This window comes from Lycium ferocissimum, chromosome 9, assembly GCF_029784015.1.
Source record: "Lycium ferocissimum isolate CSIRO_LF1 chromosome 9, AGI_CSIRO_Lferr_CH_V1, whole genome shotgun sequence".
NCBI classification, from domain to species: domain Eukaryota; kingdom Viridiplantae; phylum Streptophyta; class Magnoliopsida; order Solanales; family Solanaceae; genus Lycium; species Lycium ferocissimum.
Window position 1 is genome coordinate 43,112,841 of NC_081350.1, and position 18,813 is coordinate 43,131,653.

At 31.0% G+C, this 18,813-nt stretch overlaps 1 protein-coding gene across 1 annotated transcript; it reads right to left on the reverse strand.

Moving 5' to 3' along the window:
• Positions 1-310: 310 nt before the first annotated feature.
• On the reverse strand, positions 311-3,447 carry LOC132030957 (protein IQ-domain 26-like). Its single transcript, XM_059420764.1, has 3 exons — positions 2,926-3,447; positions 1,880-2,089; positions 311-1,198 (listed from the first exon to the last, which is right to left on the reverse strand). The coding sequence occupies exons 1-3, from the start codon at positions 3,334-3,336 to the stop codon at positions 566-568; spliced, it is 1,254 nt and encodes a 417-aa protein (XP_059276747.1). The 5' UTR covers positions 3,337-3,447; the 3' UTR covers positions 311-565.
• Positions 3,448-18,813: the final 15,366 nt, after the last annotated feature.

The window sequence follows — 18,813 nt, forward strand, 5'->3', positions numbered from 1 at the left end:
CGTCATGCTTTTAGCGTTAACACCAAAGATTGTGCGAAAAGGCAATGATCAATATATATTGTGTATATATACTGAATCTTCCTAAAGTAAACGAGTATTTTAATGTTAATGACAAGAGTGCGATAAAAATTTACTATAAGTACATGTTCACATTTCAAGTGTTGCATTATTGTACTTTTATGATTTCCCTCATTATAATTTCTGGCCCCAGTAGTAGTAATTCTATATTTCTTATTCTTAACCAACTTGCATTAGTTTGTAAATTCTTTGGATGGAAATGCACAATGAAAAATGAACAGAAGATAGAAAATAGGTGAGTATAAGTGATTAATTATTTAAGCCATCAATCAATACTAATAAAACAAGCTTGTTAGTATTAATTACACTGACTAGCACTGAAATCAACCTCGAAAACTTGCTCAATGCAATCTTAAGTCACATCATGTCCTGTAACTTTGCACAAAATATTCCCTTTTGTCCTATATCTATTCTATGTCTAGCTTCAAAAAAGAAAACAGTTATATAGCCTCTAGCTCTACTTGGAATTTTTTTTTTCTTGTAACTTTCACCATTTTGAGTAGTCCCTTTCTTCTTCTTGTACTCTTGTGAACTCTATTGAATTTCCAATTTTGCCCATAACAGCATTCTTGAAATTGATTTTTTCTTGTGCTACTGAACATGACCTTTGCATTCTAACACCACTTAATGAAGCCCTTGATTCCATCATTTCATTTAATGACATTTTTTTCACCTTAGGTATTGCCTCTGGCCTTTGTTTTGGAGCACTATGGGACCTTAGTTTAGCCTTAAATGATTTTGTTTTAGCCATGTAATTAGGATAATTATTGTCATAATAATTATTCCTAAAATAATGGCTTTCAACACAAACGCTTTTGGCTCCTGGTGTAATTGGGGTGGTGTTGGATTCACAAGAATTTGCAAACCTTGGTGTACTTTGGGCTGTTGATTGTTGGGCCCAATCTAATGCCCATGAAGGCAGAACTGGTTCAAATGGATCATCATCACATGAATCAGAAGCCCAAGTGTTTGTTCTTCTGGATCTTGATTTGGGTCGGGCAGTGTCCATTTCCACAATTTTTGCACTTTCTTCACTTATATTGTTAGCCTCAAATGAAGAAGATAGCCTTCTACTATGCATTTGCATTGTACTTCCACTTCTTGATTTTTCAAACTTTTCCTATAAATCAATGGAAACAAAGTTAAACGTCGGAGGCGGATTTAGGATAGGTTCTGTGGTAAGCGTGAATTCAAAATTTAGACTTGACAGATAATTTTTAAGGTTTTTAGTACTAAGTTCATTTATTTTTGAAATTATGGTACCAAACATGATATTCATTGACATTGTAGTGGATTTTCACTATATATCTATGTTTCTTGTCGAAAGATACTTAATTTAGTTGAACCTCAGTGGTAAAGCGAAATTTTTTACTAAAAGGATTCAAAATAAAAAGATTAAACACACAAAGAAGCAAACGGGGTTCAATTGAATCCCTTTCATCTAAAACCTATAATGTGTAAATAGGGGGGAAATAAGTTTTGGGTTATAAGTAAATGTTGAATCCTCTTGATATATGAAAAAATCCTAATCTATTAGCAAATGGATTAAAAAATTAGTTTTAATCACACACCTCTCAAATCCAGGTGTGACATTACAACTTTTTTTTTGCATCCCCTAATAAATTCTTTGCTCCGCTACTAAATTCAACTAAATCCATTACTTTTAACTCCAAGTAAGTGTACATACATACACCTAATTTTTTTTTTTTTCGGTATATATACATATAACAAGATCACGGACGGTAAATTCTAAAATCACAAGCACTAAATATTGAAGGGAAGAAAAAATTAGGGATCTTACAAGTGATTTCCTGGATTGATATTGAGGATGAGAAATTTGTTCATTAATGAAGAAGCCTCCTTTAGTTTTTTGGGCACGAAAACTTGCTTGTGCTCTCATTAAAGCTTGCATACTATGAAGTGTAGCAGTAGCTTGCTTTCTTACCAAATAACCCCTAACTAATGCTTGTAATTTCACTAATCCTTTTAGTGCTCTCAATGCCTTTCTTGCCTGTTCAAACATTTCAAGAACAAAAATTCTATGAGAAAAAGAATTCTGTATAAATATATATATACACGAGTTTAATTTCTATGAATTACCAGAGTTAAATGTTAGATAAGTACAAAATAATTGTTCGTCGGTTGTAGGATTATCAATTTAAAAAGTAAAACAGATTATCAACTAAAACTGGAGGCGGATGGACCATATATTTCATTTTTGACATAAAGAATATACATATAAGAAATCAAAAAAAAAAAAAAAAAAAAAAAAAAAAAAAAAGTCAACAAACACTACATTGGCATTTGGACATGAATTTCGTGATTTTTTTAACAAAAAAAATAATATTTGAAGTTAAAAAAAGGTATTTAAAAACTGAAGTTATATTTGGACATACATTTTAGTCGAAAAAATGTTAAAATTTTGTGAGGAGAAATTCTTTTCACTTGAAAAACTCAACTTTCAAATAGTTAAAAGTTACTCCATAACTAAAAAGTTTTTGTGGAAAAAAAGAAGTTTGGAAAAAGCAAGAAAATTGTTTGTCCAAACGCGCCTTAATTCTGACCTCAAAATTTTAAAATTTCGATGAATTCAATGATAAAAATCTTAAAATTGAATCTAATAAGATATATTCTAAATTCATCAACGGCTACGGCAGGTTAAAATACATTAATAGTATAAATATATTCTACTGCCAAATGTATATGAATTAAATTCATCATATATATCCTCGAGAATATCAAAAATGCAAGTGGTAGGAGTACTTTATTAAAGACTTACATTAAATAAAGAGCTAGTTCTAGTATGAACAAACAAATGATTAAGCAATTATGAGACTTTGTACATACCAAATATCCACGAAAAACAGTCTGAATTTTAGTGGCAGCAGCAAATTTCTCACGGCAAAGCACGGCAGTACCACCTCTTCCTTTACTAGTCAACTTCACTACTGCCGCGGCCGCCTGTGCGGCGGCCACGGCAGCATCAGCTGCAGCTGCGGTGGCAGCAGCCACCGCAATTGCATGCTTGCTTTGCTCTTTCTCGGTTTCGTCACCGTAGAAAGAGCTCAGCCATGCTGCTTCCGCCGGAGTAATATTCGGCGGAATAGTGGTCGGGTCGTTACACAAACGACCCGATTCGGTGGCCACCACCGTGTCTCTACCGGAATGACCAAAACATGTAGTGCCAACTTTTCCCTTTTCTTGAATTTTTTCCCTTATCCCAAACAAACCTTTCAACCACTTAATTGTTTTGCCCATTGGGATTTTTTTTTTTTTTTTTTTTTTGGGAGGTTTTGGGAGAAGAGTGAAGACAATGGAAATTCCTATGGGAAAAAAGTAATGTCGTAAAGTAACTGAAAGGGTATTTAAAAGAGTGAAAGTGAGAGGGAGGCACTGTTACAGCTAATATAAGCAGAGTTTTTGTCATATGGTTGAAAAGTTGTCATTTAAAAGAACCGTAAAAAGAAAAAGAAAATGGTGAAATTGAAGTTCAAATCCACACCGCGGGTGTTTACACTAAATCAATATAACTTACCGTGATTAAGTGAACATTAATGAACTGTGATTAAGTGATAGTTGAATATTCCAGCACATATATTGATTTGGTGTAAACATTTTGTGTGAGTAATTTTTTACCGTTCAAATGTATTGACATACACTCGGTTAGAGTCCTAGTATTGTTTCCCTTTTCAATGGGTCTTACGTGACTACAAATTTAAATTTATCAGGCTCTTCAGTACAAGTGTTAGATACCGATTAAATTTTTTAAAAAATAAAAAAGATTTATTCACACACTTATTTCAAAAAATTTATTTAGAAATGAATTTCACTTGTAAGCATTGATCGTAAAAAAAACTTTCATACTGTTAATTCAACAGGAATGACCAAAACATGCAGTGCTAAGCTGCTACTTTTGGCCTTTTCTTGAATTTCTTCTTTGTGGGTTTTATCGAATTTTCATATCCCAGACAAATTTTTCAACTACTTAATTGTTTTGCCCATTGGGATTTTTTTTTGGAGGTTTTGGGAGAAGACAATGGAAATTTGTCTAAGGGAAAAAAGTAAGGAGGAGGAGTAACTGAAAGGCTTTTAAAAGAGTGAAAGTGAGAGATTGGCAAGCCACAGTTTTTGCTATATGGTTGAAAAGTTGTCATAAAATAAGGAACTGTAGAAGGAAAAAAGAAGTGGTGAAATTGAAGTTCAAATGTATTCATATATACTCGGATCCGAGTCTTGAATATGAAAAAGTTCCTCGTATAAAACGCTTTTTCCTTTTAGCTTTATACGGCACGAATTTAAATTTTCAGGGCTCCAACACAAATACGAAAACTGAATGACACATTTCAAAGTCTACAATTTTTTAGAAATAAGCTTAACTTATTTGCACCGACTTTCATCTTTGTTTGACCATTCGGTCTCACAGTCAAGCTGGCTTATACAATTACGCCCACGACGGTAAAAAAGAGCATCTAAACTATCAAATTATTCAAAAAATTCTTATAAATAACTTTTTATGAAGCAAATTGTCTATATATATGAGAGTAATAAGTAAAAGTCACTGGATAGTATTACAAAAATTATACGTTAATGTATATTAGTTAAACTTTTTAGGAATTCAAATTATATTTATTTAACTATAGTTAATAAATATGCGTCAACAAGTTAGTAATCTCATCTCATTTTATCACTGGATTGTAGTAATTAGTAAATTGATACTGTATCATTTACTATAAAAAGCAGTGGAGTATAAATTTTGAAAATGGAGGGAAGAATCTAAAAATGAGTAATTGATAAGGACTACTCCTTCGAAGGATTAGGTTCGGCCAAAGAAATAGGTACTTACCTTATCGTTGAAACCTAATTTTCAAATTCAAATTTGGTTAGAATCTTTCGATATGCATATATGGATATAGATATACAATAATAACAAATACGTTTATTTCTGAAAAAATTGAGATTGATTATATAATACTAAAATATATCTCAAACAATTATTATTCAGAATGAACATAGAAATACACATGGAAATGTGTGTGCGAGAGATATGAAATTTCGAAAATTTATCACCCAAAATTTGAAGCTTATGAGTTCTAAATTCTAGTCTTTTCAAGTTACTACTTACTGGTCTCTAAATTTACAATTTGCACATATTAAACATATTTTTTAAGACAAACACATGATTTGGATTAAAATCCTGTCGAGTTCGCATCGTAAATAGTACATCTGTCCCGGCTGAAATATATGTAGATTTATATATAGGAGTATTTGTTAAAATCCACCAAATTATTCTTCTTTTAAAAGGCAGCTTATTAGTAGAATAGGCTGTTAGCTAAACCTATAAACAATTTTAAAGGAAACAAATGAGAAATTGCCTGCCACCAAACACAACACAAAAAAATGCAAAAAGCTGGTGACAAAGGCAATAAAAAGAGTGAATTATTGATAGATCTAAACAGTCAAAGCTCGAGGAAATGCGTCCCCACTTAAAAGACTTTCTAGACTTTAGTAAAAAATAAGAATCAGATTCTATTGAAAATTGAAACTTTTGCAACTTTCAACTTTTTCCAATCAGAAGCTCAAGAAAGAGAAAAGAAAAAAGGAAAAAGACTAAAGATGGAAAAAGGAGATAAAAATTACTTTATGGAGCACAGTGTCTTTAATTAAATAAATAATTGTAGGCGTGGGTGATTTATGACACTGGTTACGTGGTCATAGAGTATGCGAGAAAATTAGAGCGGATTCAATTTAATTTGATGGGTTCAATCTTTAAAAACGCTAGAGTAAAATTCATTCTAGTTTAAAAATTATAAGTTTAAATTTAATATTTGTGGAAAGTTTAGTGGTTTTGTTTTGATAATTAAAGAATTCTATTACCGAAGTGTATTTATGTACAAAACACAAAGAAAACTGAAGTTTGGACATTAAGCCTCAAACAATCAGTAGCATCGAAGGTCTAGATCCACCCTTGGAAAAACTACTTAGATTTATCCGGTATTTATGCAAAATTAAATAATTTTATTATGAGAAACATAAATTAAAGTGAGAATACTATTACCTAATCATGGTTAATTTTTTGCAGAAAAAGTTATATGCAGCACATTTTTTTTTTTATTTGCTTAGCATAAACATTGGATGTGAATAAATAAGTTTACCTTCTTTTCTTCATATGATGTTCATATATTTTTTAGAGTCTCGATTAATTCGGATTTGCGTCGCGTATCCGTACTAAGACTTCTTTCATTCTCAAGGCTCAAATCTAAAATCTCTAATTAAAGGTGAAGAAATTTTATTCAAATCCAACTATAAAAAGTACCTATAAGTGCTACTATATGAAGAAGATACCTTTGTACAAAGAGCACTCATGAGAGAGGTCTTTACACTCTCGTGATCAATGCTTGGACAAATTTGGAAGTACATATTCCCTAATATAGGAGTAATATACAGTACATCGATCCTTTCTTGAATTTGTACTAAGATCTCCTAATCATGTTGTATTGTTGTACTTTCGTCGTAGTATAACAATAGTGGCTTAACTAAACGGATAGTGATACTAAATGTATATTCAAACTAGGGAAAATAACACTCTAATTCTATTTGAAGAAAATATTTATCCGAAATGGCCCATATTTCTAATATTACCAGAAATGACCCTTTTATATATTATTATACAAGGTTTATATATTGTCTACAATAATTGTATAATGTTGTATATCGTCTGTATAAACACTGTTGCAAAAAACAAAACAAAAAAGGCTATTCGGATGTAAATTAAAATATGGCTACGTGGATGTAATATTTTATGTTGAATTGTATATTATAGAAATTATCCCAATTAATCAATCTATGATAGTATAGGGATATATTTTGTCTTTTTCCGTTGTTTAAATTACGATTTATTTCTCCTTAAATGTTCACTTAGGGTCTGCAAAAGGGACACACTTCAAAGGAATGCGATGTAGATATAGGCGAATCCATTATTTAAATTTATGAGTTTAATGTTTAAGGTTCTTACCATATATATAACCCATTATATGTTTACAATTATGGGTTCATAAGTACTTATTACAATTTTAGTAAATTTTCATATATAAATTTGTGCAGCTCACCAAAAGTATTAGAGGCAAATGAATTTGGTACCAAAGGGCTATATCCGCCTTTGGATGTACGTTGCCTATCATAACACAAGCATTAGTACATGGTTCGTTATATTTCATGATTCGAACTCATGATTTATAAGCCACACTGAGTGTTTTATTTAATGCTCCCTCCATCCCAAATTATACTCGTCACGTTTCATTTGCGAGAGTCTTTTTGACTAATTTCGGAGCTAAATTACATTAGCTCAACTCAATAGTTTAAAATTAAAAGTTAGATAGTTGAAAACTATACAAAAAATACTATAGGTTGCATTTCTTCTCATATCAATATGGTGACAAAATACATGTTAAAATGCCAGTCAAAATTAAAATAGTCGACTCTCTGGGAGCTAAACAGGTCAAGTATTTTAGGCCGGAGGGAGTAACCAGTTAAACACTCCGCAAATTAGAACAGTAAATATAAATTTGGAAACAAAGAGTATACTATAGATAATGTTTTGTTTTTCCTAAACCATCAAGTTGGAAACTAATTCAATTTAAGAAGAAAACTGGTATTAGGAAATTAAAAGAGTATTCTTGTAAACATATGCTGCTATGTTCATATTCTCAAACCAATTTTTACGAAGAAATAATACTATTGTATGCAGTGATAATGTGCATTTATTATCTCTTACGTATCAAGTTCGAACTCTGTTACTGTCACCTCAACTACTTTTCATTTTTGTAACTGTTATCCTTGAGTCTATTTTCAATGCCTTTTTAACACTTAGTAAATTAATGCTATCAAAATTCCAAAATCTTATGATGTTACTTCAATTTGGATTTATCCTTTGGCTTTTGTGTTCCACATATATATAATCTTGGAAGAATCACACCGACTCATTTTCTTGGTACCTCTTTTTCTTATCTGTATAATAACTGATCAAAACAGCTTCCTCTGTGTACATACGTTATATCTAGGGTAAAAAGAACACTGTGGTAATTTCAGAAGGCTTTTAATTATAATGTTTCCAAAACATAAAAAGCTTCTTTAATTTATCCACTTTCTCTGATTTTGACGTACTTTTAATGTACATTGACGGACCATATATCTATTTTTTTTTTAAACTCCAATGACTCCACCACTCAATATAACCTTATAGCTTCAAGTTCCACACTACCGTCGTAGGAGGCAGATTCAGGATTTGAAGTTTATGGGTTTTTACATCGAACTCAAATTAATAGTATCCAATAATAATTGGGTTCTCAGATAAATATTTAGTAAATATTTTAGTGCAAATATAGAGTTTGAATAAAAGTTATTGAGTTCGCTTGAATCATAAGTATTGCAGATTCCCCTCTGTCATCATCAAAGCAGAGCCAAATATGAAATTTATGAGTTCTAAACTCAACATGATTCAATAACTCATTTTGATTACTATGTCCGCAGTTAAATTAATTTCCTAATACATATATAGGTTGGTCTAAGCCAAAACTACTGGGTGTGTGAACCCATACTTTAATACTATAGCTCCACCCCTGATCATCTTGTCGAATGTCTAGGTACATTAGTCTTTGAATCTCTTTGATGAACAAGATATATTTTTCATCAAGACGTGTCTTTCATATACAATTTTCGCTTAATCATGGTTAAGAAGTTATATATTTTTTTCATTTGAATTTTCAATTGCTCAAGTTTAAATTACTTACTTTGATACTATAAACATCTAGTACGGATTTATCGTGCATTGAGTATGGTATGTACCATGTGCTTTGAACTCGAACTATACTGTTTTAAGCTATTGGTATTATTCAAAGAACTTGTACTTTAACAATATGTAGCAATTGATTACTCACTGTAGCTACAAAGGAGTATTAAATGATCTTTAAGAGATATGATAAATTTGCACACTGTTGCTACAGTGAGAGTTACATCAACCTTGCACTTATTGGCTTAATTCATATCCTTATCGACCTATACTATAAAATCTACGGACTAATTATTTCCCAAAGAATAATGTGTATATAGAGTAGCTTTATTCTGCTGTAGTCTACATATAGAAAGCTAAAAATAGCAAACAAAATGTGACAAAAAGATGTAATAAAAGCCAAAGACTGAGAATGCAAAGACGTAAAAGGAAACTGAAGGACTACTCATCACGGACCTATGTTTCCTAGTTCTGCATGTGATGGACCACGAGGAAGGAATAAATTAAGGCTAAATTTTAAAAATAATCATTTTCAAACTTGTAATTGGAAAATTCATTGACAAATAGCTAGTTATTTTTATGCGGGACAAAACATGACACTATTCCAAGACATTGTCATGGAGTTTCACCTTTTTTAAGCTCGAAATCCATTTGCTATAATGGAATTTAATATCAGCACAATATCGTGAAATTTTCACTTGTTTAAGTTTGAATTTGTCATGATGTTTCCGCATTAAAGTGACTATTTTTCAATGAATTTTAAATACTGGCTAGTATTTGAAAGCGGTCCAAAAAGTGGCTTCTTTGTACAATTTTGACTACATTTCTTTTACGTTCATCCCTATAGTTTCATTTCTTTTTTAAGTGACGACGGGGATTTACTTGGATAGGATAGAAACCTGCACTATTATTAAAGGAAAATTCAGAATTTGGAATAAGTGAATACGAATAGGTTTACACTCAAATTTTTTTTGTGTAATATATGTGAACTTAATTAGTAGATATGTACATTTGTATTACTGTACTTATCTTGCATGCAAGATGTTAAACCTACAACAACAACATATCCAGTGAAATCTCACACAACGGTGCGAGGAGGATAAAATGTTGAGACATTACTCTCTTGGAAGGTAAACATTTTGAGTGAGACCCGGCCTGTGAAACAAGCGATTAAAGCCAAGATGTTAAACTTAATCCATAATTCAGTCAAATTGTCAATCGTCCAAATTTGAACAAGTCGATTGGTGTCATTTTACAATAGCCTAAGTTTGGACATCTAAAACCTTATGCCAATTTAGACTGTGTAGACTGTAGAGTTTAGACTGACCCATAAGAGAACTTACAAAATACAATTTTTTTTTTATGGATTTGGGTTGTTTGATATAGTCACGATAAATAAAAGAAAAAAATTCTATTAGTTTGATATGGTAACTAAATAAATCATAAATGAACAAACAAACCAAACGAGAAATTATTTTGACTTGACGAGTTAGGTTATGATCCACTGTTTAATTCAAACTAACACATCAATCTTGAACCAAACAAACATTAGATGTCATGATGTAACCCATTTTAACTTGTCAAAGTATAATCCAACTCGCCTATTTGAGGCTCCTACTTGCATGTGGTAATGCAGATGCAATTGCACGAATTGTTCTTCAAATGAGCTGGTCTTCAATTTTTGACCTTCAAATGGGCTGGTCTTTAAGTTTTGGCCTTTAGTAATCGAACTTATGGCTAGTGGACATACGTTCTTTAAGGGAAAACGTCATGGGGGGCATAACTTGTGGGATATTTTGATGTAAAAATGTAAACTTATACCCAGTGAAAAAATTGTTTGTTACGAGGGACAAAAGTTAAAGAGCAGCACAAAATAGGGCCAAAAGTATCAATGACCCCATGGTCTCCCAGCCCATCTGTATTACAAGGAAGCCCAATATGTTATAGCGACGAAGTAATTGCACGACTTGTCCTTCAGATGGACTGGCCTTTAATTTTTGTGTTCAAATGGGCTGGTCTTTAAATTTTTGTCATTCAAAATTGAACTTATGCCTAGTGAGGCGTAAGTTCTTTAAGGGTAATGGTATAACTTATAGATATTATGATGTGTATCTTATGTCCCTATAGACATAAGTTCTATTTTGGAGGCTAACAATTAAAGACCAGCCCATTTGAGGGACAGAAATTAAAGTCCAGCACAAAATAGGCACATAAGTGCAAATGACCGTATAGCGACATGTAAAAGGGACAGGGAAATCGATAAAACTCTTATAAAGGGATATCACTTATCAGTGTTACTTAGGAGGATGAGCAATAGTTCGTGTTTCTTGTTCTTATTAAATTGTTTGTGATCAAAAGAGAGTACTAAATTCAAAGGAAAAGGAAAAAACACCACTCAATAATGCATATATTAATATGTTTTTGATACTATTGGGGTCCTTTTTCATGAAATAATAATTTTTTGGTGTTTGGTTACTTAAAACATATACCATTAAAAATAAATAAAATATATTTTCTTATCTGTGAAGCTACTGTCCCTTTGCAAACTGCTTCATCATGGCTTAGGCGCTTTCGTTATTTTTATTTTCATATCACTTTGAATTTCTTGGCCTTGTCTGACCTCTTTTTATCTTTCTTAGTAGGGTCTTTCGGAAAGCAATGTCCTACGCTTGGTAGTAGTAAGGTAAGGTGACACTCTACCCTCCCCAGGTTCCACGTTGTGGGATTTCACTGGTTTGTTGTTGTTGTATATATGATGAAAGTTATTTTTCTTATAACTATCTAACTTATAATTTCATATCACTTGGTTCAACCAACACTTAGATATTATTATTAATCTTTAATATTTAAAAATTTCATCAATACACTATCTTATTTGCAAAAATAATTATTTAATTTTAATATCAATATTTTTATTCACCAATCAAATAATGATAATATTTCAAAAACTATTTCATAAAAATGACTACCATCATATCAAAAGTGTCGGATCTCTAGCCACCGGGGCTAGAGGTAGTCTTCAGGATACGGGTTCGACAAAACACAATAGATTTGACTGAAGTCGTATACAAGAAATTCATTAAATATACACAAATATTTAATTCAAAATTAAACCACTTACTAATACTTGAAATCGACCGTCCTAAAATTCAATACAACAACAACAACATACTTAGTGTAATCTCACAAAATGACATCTGGGGAAGGTGGAGTGTACACAGACCTTATCCCTACCGTGGAGGTCAAAATATTGTTTCCTATAGACCCTTGGCTCAAAGAAAAGCAAAACAAACATTCCGAAAAAAAGAAATAACAGAAGTAACGAAGCCAAGGGAAAAATGCTAAATACGACAATTTAACTACCACAAAATCCTATGACAATCGAAATACAAGACTCAACAAGTAAAACAAGAATCAAAGAATAAGAAACTAAAGAGTTTGCGCATTTCTTCTGAACATGTCTGAATCATCTCAACATCGCTTCCCTCATCTTGTAACTCCACCAAAGTCACCCCCACCTTGCTCTAAATATCTTTATTTCTAATCATATCTCTCGTGTAGTTTAAATTTCAATACCTGTAAAGTTTAATTTTCTCGTTAGCCATCCGTCAGTCACTTCGAGATAATGGCTATATGTGCGCACCTAACGTGGAGCCAATAGAATATACGTCACCTCATAGGTAATTGATAATTGGCACTATGTGCAAATTGGTCCAATTGGGTACTAAAAAATTGTGAATATACAGGTTTCTGAATTCTAATTTTCTTCATTCCAATACATCACATGACTTGTACTATGAGGGGTCGTTTGGTTGCTAGTCGAAATAGTCCGGGATTATAATGGGACTAATTTATTCCATATATAGTGGGATTATTTTATACCATCTAAAAGATGGTATAAAATAATCAAGATAAGGGGTTAAGAAGGTATAAGGTGGGCTATTCAGTAGCTAATTTTTATACCACGTTTGGTACAAGGTATAAATTTATTGAATTATTTTATCCTTATACCAAACGCGTATAAAAATTGGCCACGATAACCCACCTTATGCCTTGAACCAAACGACCACTGAGTATTTAGTACAAGTCACTATAGAATATTTCACTTTTGATGAACAAATGGCTGACGTTGTGTCTTGTTTTTTTCGTTCATGTGCCAAGAAAAGATAACAGTGTTATGAAAATAATATGATATTGAAGTACATAATAAGTTTGAGTTTAACTTTGAATTACTTCCACTCAAAAAATCATAAGACATTTTATATGCTTGGGCTCATAAAAAATAGTCAGACTTACGTATTGGGAGAGTAAAGTTAACGGTATTTTGAGAAGTAATATAATTAAGTAATTAAAAAACTTACTATTTCAAACAACTTCAATTTTTTTACTTTGGGTGGGGGGGGGGGGGTGTTGGGGGGTATATTATGTTAAAATGTTATCCAGATTTAATATAATGAACAGTAAAACGTGAACAGTAAAGTGAACAGTGATATGAACAGTGGTTTTTTTTTAATCATAATATTATAAAGTGTAATTTCAGTAACGGAGACCTGGTCTTACTGTTTACGTTTTACTGTTCATTTTACTGTTAAAAAAAAAAAAGGGAGATCGACAGAAAATTAATTATAACTACATGATAAGAAGAAATATAGGAGTGAGGAAGTACCGAGTAGGATTGTTAAAAAAATTATTTAAAAACAACTTTAATTTCCTGCATTGTCCTTTGAACTTTTCTTATTGAAAGAACTTATTGAAAAATTTACCACCCCCCTTTAATATTGGTATCAGAGCGAGAAGATTTTTGGAACCTTAGACTTATCTAAAATTATATGAGAAGACCTTTTTCTGCTAGAAAGAAGAAAGCAAGCACACTTTGTACCTACTTATTAGACAATAGTTAATGAGACAACACCGTTTTGCTAAACATATAAGTTTTCACCATCGCATGATCTATATTACTAGAAAAAGACTAGAAAACCTTAGAAGCTCAAGAAAGTTCCTTACCGAACACATTAACTATTTAGACATAGCTTATAGAGAAGAATTAAATCATAATACAAAGAAGTATTAAGTTTTCGAAATAATCTCCTTTGGGAAGTTCATTTTACCAACGACGCTATATTTAACCGAAGACTATATTAGGCAATTTAGAACAACAAGTAAACTTTATGCCTTTAGGTTAATAGATGCAAGATCATCATTTAAAAGTCAAATAAGAATTAAATAACCTATACCCAGAATATATTAAATTAAGTAGTACCAAAGAAAACCAGTTAAGACTACAAGAATTAATAAATATAATATTAGGATTAGAATATAAGTTACTAGGATATATAAAATCTAGAAAGACCTCAAAGAACCACAAGCGATTTAGACCATATTAATTATATGAGAACACTACCCTTTGTTAGACAAATAGCTATCAATCATTGATATTTATATAGAGATATAGATAAAAGACGAGAATATAGATAAGTAGAAAAGACGTTAAGTGCATATTTAGAAATAATAAATTCGAAAACATTATCATCACTAATAAACAATAGACTCTTACAAAGTCAGATTAACGAAGAAACAATCTCTGCTATAACGTGGGAATTACGGTATAAGAGAAGATATAGAAAGATTTACAACTAGTATAGAGTACCAGAAGAAAGTTTGTAAAATAAAGATTCCGTTAGGATAATAAATAAAGCTAGAAAAATAGATACATTAAAAAATTTAGAATACTTAGACTTAAGAATATATCCAGAGAAGAAATATAGAGCATTAAAAGATCATAGTATTATAAAATGTAATTTCAGTAACGGAGACCATATATTACATAGTGAAGACAAACAGTTGAACATTAGTAGATTTAGTCATAAATTTAGTGAAAAAATACAAGAAAATAATAAAAATATTACTAGAATATTAGAGGTGGTAGAAGCATCCCAGACTAAGCAAAAGAAAACTATCGAAAAAGTAGAACAAAATCTCGATTACTTAAAAACACAAGAATTAGAATTAGAAAAGAAAGTCCAGACTCTAGTTAAAAAATTTAATCTAGAAAAATTACCTACAAAGACGGAAATAGAAAAATTAGTTAAAGTTATTACAGAAAGACCAAAAGAGATAGAACTAAAGACAACCCAAATAGTCTCTAAAATAACGCAACAGGTACAAGTCTTAACTAGTGATATTAAAGAATTAAAAAAGATAGTAGAAGAACTAAAAGAAATCACTCTTTCATGAGTAGACCAACTTTAGCCCAAGAAGAAGCCTCAAAATTAATAGAAAAGTCTATACCATTACCAGCAGATTATAAAGATTATATACCTAACGTTAAATCGGATCAAATAACACTACAACAAAATATTACTATAATTTCATTAATATTAGAAATAATCAAGAAAATAGAACTAATAGTACCAAGGTTAGAAGTAATAAGTGAGCGCGTTCGGTTGTTAAGTGAACGAAAAGAGAAAAATAAAGAGCCTTCTAAAGAAGTTGAAGAATTAATAGACCAATTAAAAAAGGTAGAAATAACACCTCAAAAAGAAAAAGTCAAAATAACTAGAAAAACACAAAAATGGACCTTCTTCCAATTAGATCAAGAAACGAAGGAGAAACAGAAAGGCAAGCAAGACCAAGAGTAAGTTTTTCAGCTAATAGAATAGGTAATAATTTTTTATCAAGAATTTTAAGTAGAAGAACACCAGAGGAAAACAACCAACAGTTAAGTAAGGTAATAGATGTGGACCGAGACATACAGATTTTCCAACAAAATCAATTAAAACTATTAAATTCAAAGACTTTATACAACATAGGACAGTTTTTAAGAACATCACAATTATATAGACATTATAGAGAAGAGCAATTGTCAGCCATAGGAACCAAAGTTACAACTATAAATCTAATAAATTCAGAAGCTTTAAGACAAATAAAAAATACTGGAAGGACGCTAATGCATATGGGATTAATAGTAATAGGATTAACTAGAAAAAATAGTAACGGAGACCATATATTACATAGTGAATACAAATAGTTGAACACATTAGTAGATTTAGAGCCCGTTTGGATTGGCTTATAAGTTGGCTTATAAGCTGTTTTCAGCTTTTTTGAGTGTTTGGCTGGCCAGCTTAAAGTCATTTTGTGCTTAAAATAAGCTCAAAAAAATAATTGGACCCATTTAGCTTAGTTTATCTAAAGCGAACTTATAAGCTGAAAACAACTTATAAGCCAAAAAAAATAAGTTGGACTACCCCAACTTATTTTTTTCAGCTTATAAGCTGCAAACAGCTTTAAGCTATAAGCCAATCCAAACGGGCTCTTAGTCATAAATTTTAGTGAAAAATACAAGAAAATAATAAAAACATTACTAGAATATTAGAGGTGGTAGAAGCATCCCAGACTAAGCAAAAGAAAACTATCGAAAAAGTAGAACAAAATCTCGATTACTTAAAAATATAAGAATTAGAATTAGAAAAGAAAGTCCAGACTCTAGTTAAAAAATTTAATCCAGAAAAATTACCTACAAAGACGGAAATAGAAAAATTAGTTAAAGTTATTACAGAAAGAATTAAATAACCTATACCCAGAATATATTAAATTAAGTAGTACCAAACAAAACCAGTTAAGACTACAAGAATTAATAGATATAATATCAGGATTAAAATATAAGTTACTAGGATATATAAAATCTAGAAAGACCTCAAAGAACCTATATATATATATATATATATATATATATATATATATATATAAAACTTAAAAGCATAATTTATTAATCCATATTTCTATTTAATTTTTCTTGCGTAAATAGGATAAACTAAGATGATTTTGGCATAAACATGAAGTGTGAGTAAACTTTTCTATTGATCGTGTTGGACCAATATCTTTAGATGCGGAGTTAGAACTTCGCCTACAGATTCAAAGAATTTAATAATTTTGACTCAAATTCTGTATTTATATTTACACTTAATGTATAAAAATAAATTATCAAAAACACAATAAATTATATTTTTTAAAATTCATAACCCATAATCTCAAAATTGTCCACCTAGAACTATTTTATACTTCAGCTTTATTGATCCTAATAAAGCGGCGCAATAGATAACAATGGAGATGGAGAAAAATCATAAACTGAAAACTCTGATTATATGCTCATTGAATTAATTGTATCATAGTCTATGTTTCTTATTTCTTCTATATCATAATGATGAAAGCTAAATTGTAGTTATACATGCATGAACAGGCGCGGATTTAGAGGGTGCCGAACATTTTCGACAAAAAATTATATTGTGTATATAGTGTAGATTTTTTGTGTTTATGTACATGTATTAATTTTTGAACACCTTAAATAAATGCAAAAAAGGTTAGCTCAAGTGGTCTAGGATGTTCAAAATTGTCTCTAGCGTCCTAGATTTGATCCCCAGGAACAACATTATTTTTCTGAACTTTTGTTATTTTTTCTGAACCCTCTGAGTGAAAATCCAGCACTGTGCATGAATGCAGTTTTGGCCAGGGTGAACTGGCCTACATCCACATTCATTGCAGCTTTATTTAAGCTCAACCTTTATACATATAAATGATGAATAAATAATTTAATTGTAGTACATAATTTATTTTTTCTTTTGCTAAGAAAATATAATGTTATTAAAAGCCCCTTGATATAAAATTTTGAATTCACTTCTTTGGCATTTATGTACATTGGTGATACATGCATGGAGATGGAGGACATCTATACATACAATTTCATCCGTTGTACTCCCTTCGGATAAAAAAGAGTGCTCACTGAGACATTTACACACCCCTTAAAAAAATACTAACTCCTAGACAAAAATAGATAATTTGACTACACTGCCCCTAATTAAATAGACATTAGGATTTGATTGCATAGCACTTAACAGGGGCAAATCTGGAAAGATAAGGTTAATTCTTTCTTGATTTGATAAGTGGACACTTTTTTTGACCCAAGAAAAAAAAAGGGACACTCTTTTTGATCCGGAGGGAGTACTAATTTATTCAACATTATTTTTTATATTTAACTTTTGTTATTTTTTCTGAACCCCTGAGTGAAAATCCGCCACTTTGCATGAATGCAGTTTTGGCCAGAGTGAACTGGCCTACATCCACATTTATTGCAGCTTTATTTAAGCTCAACCTTTGTACATATAAATTATGAATAAATAATTTAATTGTAGCACATAATTTTTTTTCTTTTGTTAAGAAAATATAATGTTATCAAAAGCCCCCTTGATATAAAATTTTGAATTCGCTTCTTTGGCTTTTATGTACATTGGTGATACATGCATCGAGATGGAGGACATCTATACATACAATTTCATCTGTTGTACTCCCTCCGGATAAAAAAGAGTGCTCACTGAGCCATTTACACATCCCTTAAGAAAATACTAACTCCTAGACAAAAATAGATAATTTGACTAAATTGCCCCTAATTAAATAGACATTAGGATTTGATTGCATAGCACTTAACAGGGGCAAATCTGGAAAGATAAGGTTAATTCTTTCTTGATTTGATAAGTGGACACTCTTTTGACCCAAGAAAAAAAGGGACACTCTTTTTGATCCGGAAGGAATATTAATTTATTCATCTTTTGTTTTATTTCTTTATAATCTCTTTAAAAAAAGTACCATATAATTAAATGAGCATTCAATTACCAGGATGCCCTTTCCTTGATCTTGGAGTGGAGATGAGGAAGATTGCAAGAGGTTTCACATTTTTAAAATAGCAATTAAGCTTTATATACTTGGTGCCAAATAAGGTTGCCATACACTTTACACTTGTCTTCACATTAAACACTAGAACGACCAAAAGACAAGGATAATAAAGAAAAGAATTTTCGAAAATACGCAAAGAAAAGAAACACCAAAAGTAAGTGACTAAATTGCCAATTAAACTAGTAACTAAAAGACATGCGCTATTGCTCTCGGATTGAAGAGTTGCT

Excerpts from the sequence above, each read along its gene's own strand:
- LOC132030957 (XM_059420764.1), bottom strand. The coding sequence starts at position 3,336 with ATGGGCAAAACAATTAAGTGGTTGAAAGGTTTGTTTGGGATAAGGGAA. Across the intron at positions 2,090-2,925 it reads CTGTTTTTCGTGGATATTTG|GCAAGAAAGGCATTGAGAGC; the intron begins GTATGTACAAAG and ends ATGTTTGAACAG. Across the intron at positions 1,199-1,879 it reads ATCAATCCAGGAAATCACTT|GAAAAGTTTGAAAAATCAAG; the intron begins GTAAGATCCCTA and ends ATTGATTTATAG.